Raw genomic sequence first — 12094 nt, 5'->3', positions numbered from 1 at the left:
CTTGCAACCCTTATTTGTTTAAAAGGTTTATATTCCACCTTTTGATTGAATGAAGGGGGATTACAATAGATTATAATCGTGCACACACACAACAGCTCTTACTTGGTATAGTCCATATGGTTAAACCATACTGAAATCTCCAACAAGTTGGGCAGCTTATGTGCTATCCAGGTTAATCTTACTTAATTATACTAATGTATAGATAATTTGTAAACAATAGCTTTGTGGCACAATTATTTTTCACTATATTTTTCACTGATAACTTGAGGTACACAATAATTGAACAGAATTGGTCATTTTTAATCTTGTCCCAGGGAGAAGACAGAAATGATTCGGTCTTACATTCAGGAGGTGGTGCAATACATTAAAAGGGTGAGTATTTGCATACGCCATGGAGATATCAGGCAAATTTTAGTAGTTATGCTGATTTGCTTAGAGTAATGCTGTTAGAGTAATAGTAAATGTATAAAGTTGTAACAGTTGTATTTTCATTCAGAGAAAATAGTGTTAGCCCTAATTTTAGTGTTAGCCCTCATTCAGTGTTAGCCCTAATTTTATTACATTGAGCTTTTATGAAATTGTTTTAGACTTTTAAGACAGCCTAAACACTCAAATTTAAACTTGTTTTCCATCTTCTTTCATCTATAAAGGAGTAGAGATGTATGAACTTCATTAAATACATACTGGTCTACATTTTACGAATATTCAGGCACCTTTCATTTCATTGTCCACTCATTGATGGAACTGAATTTTGTGCAAATACATTCATGGACAATTGTGCAGATCTGCACAAGTCCCCCCAAGATGCACATTTTCAGGGGTTTTTATTTTTTATGTTTTTCTTCCTTAGAACTATGAAAATTTATATGGCATAGAATTATGATTTTTAAACAATGATCCACAAGTCCACAGAACTCAGGAAAAGCCAGTCCACTGTAACATCTTCAGGACTGAATCTGCTTGTGGATTTTACCAACATCCCTCATCAAGACCTCCTTTCTTGCTATGTAGGATGTGTTCAACTGTTCCTTCACAGCATGAACACATCCAGCATGTGAATAAATGTGAAGGAATGCGGGTGATGTGAAGGTCTGGTGTTTATAGAGGAACTGAAGGCAATAGGAAATTTAACCACCAAGTTTCTCTTTCTTCAAGGCAAAGTGATGCTGGGAGATTTGAGAAGTATTTCCTTAACAGTCCCCAGCTGTGCATTACAAGAAGCCCTAAGAAGTTGCAAAAAAAAAAAAAAAACTGTAAAGGGATGCCTGTGAAAGGAAAGCCCCTTGGCTTGACTTCTCCAGAGTAGTTGCAAGTTGAGCTAGCTCATAGCCTTTTAGGAGCTCAGTGGCAGAGTCAAGGTCTGCTTCTGCCATCTTCCCTTCCATGCCCTGTCTCCAAAGAGCCCAATGACTTACCTGCAGCAGTGAGGAAGACATCAGGAGCAGTGGAAGAACAGCAACAGCAGGTGCTACATGTTCCATTCTAGGACTACACGTCCCAGCCCAAGAAACCTACATTATTTTGGTGGTGCAGGCCCAGGGCCAGATCCAGCCCAGCTGGAGTCCCCACTGAGCCCTCCCATGTTTCCCAGATGGCTTTGCACCCTTTCCCTGGGTGCTGCAGTGTTTCAACTCTTCTATTACATATACTAATTGCTTTAATCATCAAAAATTATTTTTCATGTCAAAATATTCTGCTAAACCTAATCACATTATACTGTACTACGTCAAATACAATTACTACTTCCGTATAGAAGTGAAGAACTAAAATGCTAGTGCTGATCATAAATGAAATAGTGTTTCATTGCTTTGTTACAGCTTGAAGATGCTCAGAGTAAAAGGCAGGAAAGACTTGTGGAGAAACACAAGGAGATTCGTCAGCAAATACTGGATGAAAAACCCAAGGTAAGGGAAGTTAGACTCTAACGTGCTTTGTGAAAATTAGTCTGGTGTTAGGTTGAATTTTGATCTGGCTGTTGATTATGAGTGTAACTACAACTACAACAAAGAAACATGTATATTGCTGTTATTGCTGTTAAAGCCGCTGATTATCTGTGCAAATCATACCATGTGAAGAACATCTTTGACCAGAAGAGGGCGCAATGCACTGCCCAATTTTTAGGAGTGCAAACTTTTTCATCTGGGAATAAGGGGAAAGATTTTTGAAGCAAGCAAATATTCAAGAATGTTTTTTTTAATCTAACAAAATACTTAGAGAACTGGCATCCTACAAAAAGCTCACACACTAGAGTGGAACTATCTCGCACAACGCTGATGTCAATTATGGTGTGTTTTGTGCGGTGTGTCCATTCCGCATCTCAGCTGAACAGATGGCACTTGTGTACACATTGACATAATGACATGTTCATTTTGTTTGTTTTCTGTTCTCCTATAGAAAGGGCTGATGATTAGTTACCGGTATTTCAAATAGCTAATTGTGGCAGCAGTTCATATATATAAAATTAATTTGTGGCTTTCTTGTACAAATTTTGATAGGTCAATCAACAAAAGCAGACAAATATCTTAACAAAGTTTTAGACCATGTATTTTCTTGATGGCCTTACTGATGATACTCCATGAAACTTGTTAAACTGTTGGACATGTTTATCTCCTATGAACTTAAAGACCTTCTTCTTTTGGACACTTTCAACATGGAGATTTATCTTATATAGCAGTCATTTCATGCAGTTTACGGGGGCAGCAGGGGAGGAGACTGTAGTAATAGCATGTTTTCTGTTTCCCTATGACCGAATTAGGAATGCTGCAGCAATTGAACAAATTCTGTTTCCAGTGCAAATGTTGTAGTTTCCTGAAAGGAGACAATTCTCCTAAGACAAACTCTATGCAGTAGTTTACTGTTCTTGTTGCAAGCAGTGGGCAGCTCTTGCATTTGGATGCACATTCTGGCATGCACTGTTATATACAAATACCAGTCAGGATTCTCTGAATGCCAGAGCTTATGTAACCAAAACAGCTCCATCCAGAAGGAGGAGTTGTTGGCAGCCTTGGGGAAACCCAGTGGCTTGCTCAAGTATACATTTAGAGGGAACCCCACCATCAGCCCTGTGAGGATGGCAGTGGATGTGGGGTGCAGGCTGATCTGAGGCAGGGGAGTACAGAAAGCCAGCAGAAGTGGAAGAGTGGAGTGGACCATTCTGAGTTTTCCTTGGACTTCCAAGATGATGGGGCAGAAAACTGGAAAGCAGAAATAAAAGGGCAGGTTTCTCACATCCCCCAGCTGGATGCTTTTAACTAGAGTGCTTCTCATTATTTTTCTGTAAGGTACCTTGCCTTAAGTGTTACCTAAGAGATCCAAAGTTCACAGAAATTGTAACTAATGTAACAACTAAACCAGCATCTTTAAGCAAATCCTTTATCCGGCTCTTTTAGTTACCTACTATGTGTGTGTTTCAGTAAAGAAGTTATGGAAACACCAGTTCTTGCAGTTTAGCATCTCATCATCATGTCACAAACCAACCCAGGACTCTTATTTACTTATTAGATTTATATCCCACTTTTTATATCCCCTAAAAAGGGGATATTCTCCTCCTCCTCCTGCTTTCAGTCTTATCGTCACACCAGCAACAACTTTGTGAGGTAGGTTGAGTCACCCAGTTGGCTTCATGGCTGAGCGGCGACTAGAACTCTGATCTCCTGAGTCCCAGTCCCATGCTCTTAACCACTACACCACACTTTTTGTATATATTGTATACAAACTTTTAAAAAAGTCTACCCACTCTAACCTTTCCCTTCCTCTTGATTCCTCCCTTCATTGATGGAGACTAAAATGGAAACATCCAAGAAAGGACATACGAAATAGTGTGAAACACAGTTTGGCCTTTACTTGAATGTATTGCATTGGGGGTTGTGTGGCAACAGATCAAGATTAGAATCTGCTTGGGAAGATCAATGTCTGGGAGATTGGTCCGGTTTGGCTTCCCACATTTTGGCCCATCTATCCAGTGCTAACATTGATTTGCTCAGGCTGCAATTCATAGAACTATAAAATTGTAGAGTTGGCCATGAAGTCCAACCCCCTGCTGTTGCAGGACACCAAGCTATACCATCCCACTCAGATGGCTACCCAGTTTCTTTTGCAAATGAAAGTATATAATTTTGTAAATTTTAAGGTATATAAATTGGTACAGTTATTGCCCAGTTTGCAGAATCAGCTACCATTTTCTGCAAATTATTCAAACACTACCCATACTTTGTATAGACAGCAACCTGCCTTTTAAAAATGCTAACTGTGGCCCACTTTAAAAGCAGACTCTGCCCCCCATCCCCCGCCAACATCATCCCTGGTTCAGCTTGCTTCTGGCTCTGGAGGTGGCAACGTGTGGAAAGGCCACAAAGCACAAGTGGATGGAATGGATGGAGTCCAACATCTCATTCTTACTTGAGATATTGCTGTAATCGTTGTTCCAAGTATGATTTGGTCTTCACTGAAAAAGTACTAACAAAAAACAGTTTAGGCATATGCAGGTACACCCAGCTTATACTTCAGATGACTTTTACCTGTAATTGCTTGATGTCAGAACATCTGCTGTTGCGGGGGGGGGGGACGAATTTCAACTGTCCTATTTTTAGCATACCTGTCCAGAAGTCTAGAGGTGTCCTCTAATTGTAATTGCTTCCCTGGTTGTGCAGATATTAGAAATTCAATAATGCAGGAGACAGTTTCCTATTATAGATGCCTGAATGAGTAGGAGGACATGCTCTTCTTCCTCCCCATGAGAAAGTGAGCACTTTTGAAAATATTACTGTTGATCTAGAGCTATTTAATATATTCATTAATGATCTAAAAGAGGAAATACAAAAGTACACAACTCATATGCTCAGGTAATACTGGGAAAGATTGCAAGTACTTTTCAGGCCAGGGTCATAAAGAAAATTGGGAGGAGGGGGAAGGGGACAGAAGTAAAAAGAATTCCATCTAATAAGGACAAATGCTAAGTACTGCAGCTGGGGAGGAATAACAGCCTTACTACCTGGAAGGCCTTTTCTGCAGTGCTCTTTGCTAGGAAGAAATCGTGAGGATCCTAACCAATCAGCTGATTAATGATCAGCAGCATAGTGCAATGCAAATGCCACATGCATATGGCAGAGGAGATACTTCTCCCTCTGCCATTAGTGAAGCATTTGTTGGACTGGTATGTCATTGCCATAACTTTCGGGAAAGACATCTGGGAGCTGAAATTGTCCAGAGGTCTGGATAATATCATATATAACAAGTTGGGCATGTTTAATTTGGATAAAAGAAGATGAGTGGCTTTAATAAATAAATGTAGTTTGTGGTGTGTTGCTCAAGAATATGTTTCTCACCTCATCTACTGTTTGTGAAAGTAAAGCCTTAATTTCTTTCTTTAGTTGAGTTTTCTCTTCCTCGCTTGCTTCCCTGTCACTCTGATAGAACTTGCTATCGTTGTTGAGTCTAAATATTCATACGTTGTTCTAATTTTGGTGTAATTCAGTTCAGCTACCATAAATAGGATAGGAACCATTCATTATACTTTTCTGCTATAGAAATGAAGAAATAGTGGGGTTGAGCTGTGATCTCAGTGGTCTAGGGTAATGATGTAAAGAACAGCCTTGGTCGAATTCAAGAGTAGGTTGTTTAAAGATGAGGTGGGGCTCCATCACTAGGGTTCATATAAAGCAAATTGAACAAGCACGTGGTTTGTTCATTTGTTCTATGTTATACCATTTCTTAACAAAATATTCTCAAAATTATTTACCTTGTACAATGTAGTGTGGAAACATGTTTAAATAAAGTTGTTTTTATGCAAGTTCTTATGCGTGTAGACTTCCCGCTCTACAGCAAAGGAACAGCGTATCTCTAAGCATGATCAGGGTTCCTGAATATGCTGAGACTGATAAGCATGCTCATGTCTAGATACTGGAGCAGAACCTCAGTGCACACCCCTGCTTCTTACAGACCTTGAGCATTCACTCAGTCGGGTGAGCACCTGGATGGAGCTTAATTCCTATTCAGTTTCTGGCAAAGTGTCATCCTTCCCTGTGAGGGAAGCGCCCACCTGCCAGAGTAGATCCTAGACTGAAGCAGATAACGATGTCTGCACCAAGACGACAGATGCTGCGTTTCCACAGGTCTTCATAGAAGCTGGTGGCTTAATGGCTGTTAAAACCATCATAAGGAAGAGAGGATGGATTTTGCCCTCCTGAATCTGTTCTAATAATATCCTTCTGTAAGAAAGTCTTGGCTGATGGCAATTTCTGCTTGGATGCCATCAAAGACATGGCCGTACCTCATGAACCATGATCCTTTCATCCATAAAACTTACATCAAATTTTGTACTTTCGACTATAGCAAAGCTGGTGCTAACAACCTAATAGCTCTGCCAGCAATCCTTTTGAAGTTGCACGTGGTGGTGGTTGATGTATAGCTCCACTTTATCTTCACAACAAGAGCCCTGTGAGGTAGGTTGGGCTGAGAGTCTGTGACTGGCCCACAGTCACCTGGTTGGTTCCGTGGCTGAGTGGTGGGGACTAGAACGCACATCTCCAGAATTTCAGTCCAGCACTCTTACTCCCACAACATACTGGGTCTCAGGTTATATTGCCTGATTCTCAGGATTTGTTTTCAGGCAGCTTACAGCTTACCTCACTTTATGGGAAGCCCTCAGCCTCGCCTCTATCCTGCCCCTGCCTGATGGCATATCCTTCCCATCATCTGATTCTTAGGATGAGTCCTTGCAGTTTCTTCTGCCGTTCAGCCCTAAATGAGCAGAAACATATCCTGCTCCTTTAGGAACTGCAGTTAGTGTTCAGGAGTATTGGAAACACAGAGAGACCAGGCTCACTTTACCTTCTTGTAGTTTTTTGCTGAGACAGCAGTTCCTTCTAGGAGAATGCTTCCTGCAGTCCGCTGTCCGGCATATTCATGTGATCCAGAAGAGACAGTGAGTGCTGTGCCACACAGCTTCCCCTAAACCTCATACCTAGTCAGGACTCACAGGAACATATTCAGTCATGTTTATTTATTTATTTAAAACATTTCTATGCCACCCCCATCGCAACAAAGCCTCGGGGTGGCTCACAACAGACATAAAAATACAATCAATAATTTAAAAACTGGTACCATCTCGGCTATATATTAAAATCTATAAATACAATAATAATAAATTAACAGTTAAAATACCTTTTAAATAAAAGGCAGACCTCTCTGGGGAGCGCATTCCATAGGTGGGGCTCCACCGCAGAAAAGGTCCTCCTCCGGGTACTCACCCTCCTAATATCCTTCACGGAGGGTTCCCGAAGAAGGGATCCGCAGCCGATCGTAGGGGGCAGGCGGACATATATGGACGCAGACGTTCCTTTAGATAACCAGGTCCCAAGCCGTTAAGGGCTTTATAGGTCATAACCAACACCTTGAATTGGGCCCGGACTTCAATAGGGAGCCAGTGAAGCTGACGGAGAACTGGGGTTATATGAGAACAACGCCCAGTCCCCGTCAGCAACCTGGCAGCTCTATTTTGCACCAATTGAAGTATCCAGACCGTCTTCAAGGGTAGCCCCACGTAGAGCGCGTTACAGAAATCTAGTCGGGAAGTTACCAATGCATGGGTCACTGTCTCCAGGCAGTTGTTCTCCTGATAGGGACGCAGCTGATGAATCAGCCGGAGCTGAAGGAAGGCGCTCCTCGCCACCACCATCACCTGAGCTTCTAACGACAGCTCAGGGTCGAGGAGCACTCCCAAGCTGCGAATGATGTTTGCTATCATTCCAGACTGGAGAAGATGTAGTTGGAATTGTATATTGACAAAAAACAAAATGGTGTTGAGACAGTACCTATGAAGATTACAAACAATATGTAAATGAAGGAGGATGTAAATACACAAATTACATTTCATGCTATTTGCAACTGATACATTTGCAAAATATAGTACCTCAAATATCCATTTTATGCTTGGTGCATCTTTCTGTGCATTGTTGTGTGCAGCCACAAAATACAAACAGTTGAATGAGAAGATGGGTAATTCTTTTGTGAGCAGTAGTATGATAATCAGGTTCATATGTATTACCCAGAAATGCATGGCTCATGTAGTAAAAGGTTTCAGTCAGCAGATTTACACCCTTCTCATAACACAAATCGGCAAAGCCATAAGATGCTTTGTGAGCACTATGTTGGCAAAACCTCATCACTGACAGATGACTTTCCATTTATCAAAAGGATCAGTGTTCCTTATATATTTGTTGTATATTTGGTAGGGTGATCCTTTTCTGTACCACATTTGCTGTTGTCTCCAATTTCCAAAGGAATATTTCCAACTCAGAAACATAGAAACAGAATGAGTCAGAAGGGGTCTCCCGGGCCATCTAGTCTGACCCTTGGCTCCAGCTGGCTCCACTCATGACATGCCCACCATGTGCATGTCCAGCCTGTCTTTGAACACCCTCACGGATGGGACCTCAATGAACTTGCTCTTCATTGGTCTGAAAAAAAGACAAAAACAGATGCATCTTTAAGGGGAGTTAAAGAGATCCTGCATAAGCAAATTCTTTAAGCAAGCAAAGAGCCAAACAAGTTTAGGTTCTAATCTTGCCCAAACTCAGAGATTCCTCTTGAAGCACTGTGTCTGCAAAATCTACAAATCCAGGTAGGAATGGCTTTGTCACATTCAGTGCTCATGAATTCTATAGGATTAGACATAGACCTTCTCTGCCTTTCCCCTTCTTTGATGGAGTTTTCATTGTAGTTAGTTATCAAAGATGAAGTCAGTCTGATTCTGCTGCATATCAGAAATACTGCCACTAGCAGTGAAAATATCTGTCAATTTCAGCTTGCTCAGTTTCTCCCTTTTTCCAAGCTTAAATTTGTTTTGTCCTGTTTCTACATCAATTTGCAAGGTTGTTTAAATTTTATAAACATTTTTGTGCACATTTCTCTTAATATCAGTGCTTTGCTTGGACTTTCCCCTAGTATGCACTCTTTTGCAAGAAATGCATTTTTATTGTATTTTCTCTAAAATATGTATTTGTATGCATTTTTATTGGAGCTGTATTGCAAAATCTGGGAAAGTGTAAGTATAGCTGTGTTTCAGTTTGTCTCTTGGTTTGGAGGGTGCAATTTAGGTATGTTTGCATTAAAATGAAGCTGCGCACATTTCCTTCCCATGCCTAACTGCCACACAATTAAAAAACATGTATTCAAACATCTTTGCCACTTATCTCCTTAATCGTAGACATAAAATCAACAACACTGCATGTTCAAAGTGAAGAAATGCCTGTCAAAGAGTTGTTTGAGGTCCCTAGTGTTTTCTGCAGTTCTAGTAACAGGACATATGCATCTTGTTTTCTTGTGAAGGCATCATAGTCTAATAAAATTTTGACTGGGGAAAAAACTTTAGAATGTTTGAAAATGAATCTGCTCTTGCAATCTCTATCATTTTCTGAGCAGAATTGTTCTTCTTATCTGTTTTGCTTGACATTTTCCTAGCAGGCTCAGTTTCAAAACTATATTTCATGTTCTTGACTGAGTCAGTGCTTTTTTGTTGTTTATTTGTACAATGTGCCATTTTGGAATTTATTGTAACCTGTAGTGAAATGTAAGATTCCCAAAGCTTTATCTGCATAGACTTCTTGCTTAGTGACAAAACTGTGAAGGTAAGCTATACTGCATGCAGGGCAAAGACCCCCTTTTTGTACCATGGGCAGATGTACCTTAAATGTGCTTTTTGGAGCTTTTAGTTTGTATTCCAGAAATATCATGGATAAAATAGATGTATTCAGAATATGTGACTTGTTCAAAGGTATTGCTGATAGCCACAACCTCAAGATAATTCTGTTCCCATTAAGAAACATACTTCTCTTGCCTTTTTATTTTTATGTTTTATTTTTAATATTTATTTATGCAATTAACAAAGGTTTCCTTGGACCTCTGCATCACTTGCTAAAAAATCATGCTCCGAGCAACTACATTGAAAAGTCTATTTCACAGTGACTTGATATCTTTCAAAAATAATCTGGATGATCAGTTTTAAAGTGCTACTTTTTCAATGTATCATGATATGTACCATATAATTAATTTTGTAACTTTCATGGAAAACTGGAAGAAAACTGCCTTTTCAAATGCAGGGATTGACAAATCAGTTTTGCTTTCTGTGTTTTCATTTTATCACACACAGATTTGTCCTGTCTTGTTTTGTGAATGCTTTTCCAAAAGTTGAATAGGAAAATGTGTGCATGAAAAATTGTACACCTTACTGTGTTCTGTTTTGCTTAATACATGCATTTTTGCAAGCATATATCCTTGTATATGCATTTTTGTGCTATCTTCCCGAATGTGCACATTTTTGTACACAGTGTTCCCTAACATTCATATTTCTTATTGGAGTACTTCATTTCAAAACATGTGCAAGAGTGAAAACTGAAGGATAATTGTGCATCAGTTGGCATATTAGACTGGGAAGTGAGCATTAGGTTGGTTAATATTAAAACGTGAACTGAACAAATGTTTCCCCATCCCTTGTCTGAAGGTGTCCTTTCCAATCATCTTTGCTGTCTCAAACAATGAGATTTTTCATAAATCTGGCAAAATCTGATTCTAGTAAGCACACATTTGTGATTTCATCTGACACAACTTCAAGAACTCTTGGAAATCATGTCTTAGTTCATTGATTATGGAAAGGACCCACATCAAACTGTCTGAAATTTGCTGAACTGGCTACCTTGAATCATGAGTTCAAATATCTAACCGCATGAAAATCATCCAGATATTTAGTACTGTCTGCCACCATCCAAAATGCATTCCATTTGATCTAATGCATTAATTTGGATAGGGTTCGCATTTCATAGAGAGACCCCATGTACTGTTAATTACTGACTCCACATTTATGCCAAAGACTCCTGTTTCATAAAAGCTTCAGCAAGATGTTGTCTAGATAGATCTTTTTGGCTCTGGCCTCTTGGCAGAGCAGCAGAGCAGCAGAGGCACTGGCTGGGAGAGGGTGCTGAGTGGCCAGGGGACAGGCGAAGGCAAGGTAGGAGCCGGGCAGGGGAGCAGAGGGCAGGAGCAGCGGAGAGGAAGGGGTGGGGCCAGAGAGGCCGGAGGGGCCAGGAGGGAGCGGACAGGTGGGGCCACTGGCCTGAGGGGCTGATAAGGCCAAGCTCAGCCACTGCCAGCCCTTTTGGCTCTGGCCTCTTGGCAGAGCAGCAGAGGCACAGGCTGGGGGAGAGGGCTGAGTGGCCAGGGGACTGGCGAAGGCAAGGTAGGAGCCGGGCAGGGGAGCAGAGGGCAGGAGCAGCGGAGAGGAAGGGGGCGGGGCCAGAGGGGCCAGGAGGGAGCAGATGGGCGGGGTCACCGGCCTGAGGGGCTGATAACGCCATGCTCAGCCACTGCAAGCCCTTTTGGCTCTGGCCTCTTGGCGTCATCCCTTGTCTGCATCCCTTGGCTGCGGCCTGGGCTGCCCGGAGACTCCCTTCCCTGGGACGCAGAGGTTTGTTGTTTTTTGCTTTGTTTTCCCTTCTTTCTTTCTTTCTTTTTTTTTTGTTGTTGTTGTTGTTGTTTGGTGCTGTGCTGTGCTTTGTTTTTCCTGCAGTTTAAATTTAAGTTTATTTTATCCTTGTGTGTGCGAGTGGGTTTTTGTCTGGGAGAACTGGGCGAGTGAGAGGAGCTGCAGGACAGACAAGGCAGGTAACCAAAGTAAGGTCTCGGAAGGGATCCCAATGGCAGACCAGGATATGGCCTTGGCAGGAGTCATGGCTGTTGCTGTCCGTTGCAACAGCTGCGACATGTTCGCCCTTCTCCCCCGGGAGAGGCAGGGTTACACTTGCCCTCGGTGCAAGCTGGTGACCCTGCTAGAAGAGGAGGTGAGGTGCCTGAGGGCCAAGAGAGCTCTCCAGGCCCTCGGGGAGCAGCCCCCTTCTGGACAGAGGCCACGGGAGGAGCAGCCACGGAGACATGGAGGCATGTCACCCACAGGAGGAAGAAGCCAGCACAGCCTCCTCCTTCTCCTGGCACCAGTCTGGAGCCGGGAAACAGGATCTCTCCACTTGGGGAGGCTGGGGCTGATGAGGCCTCAGGGGACCAGCAGGACCCCCAGCCTGGGATGACAAGCGACAAGGGGGCTGCT

General features: G+C 41.9%; 1 protein-coding gene across 3 annotated transcripts in view; it reads left to right on the top strand.

Annotated features, from left to right (window-relative positions):
• Nucleotides 1-12094, top strand: part of PLCB1 (phospholipase C beta 1) — a 592180-nt gene that overhangs the window by 494790 nt on the left and 85296 nt on the right. For all 3 annotated transcript variants that reach the window (XM_044454160.1, XM_044454162.1, XM_044454161.1), the window contains 2 exons: nucleotides 315-372; nucleotides 1818-1904. In XM_044454160.1, coding sequence (XP_044310095.1) covers nucleotides 315-372; nucleotides 1818-1904 — 145 coding nt within the window. The remainder of the gene's footprint in view (nucleotides 1-314; nucleotides 373-1817; nucleotides 1905-12094) is intronic.

The sequence above is a fragment of the Varanus komodoensis genome, unplaced genomic scaffold, assembly GCF_004798865.1.
Source record: "Varanus komodoensis strain SLA01 unplaced genomic scaffold, ASM479886v1 scaffold7_3, whole genome shotgun sequence".
NCBI classification, from domain to species: domain Eukaryota; kingdom Metazoa; phylum Chordata; class Lepidosauria; order Squamata; family Varanidae; genus Varanus; species Varanus komodoensis.
The sequence above is the reverse complement of the archived record's forward strand: the minus strand, read 5'-3'. Positions and strand labels throughout refer to the sequence as shown.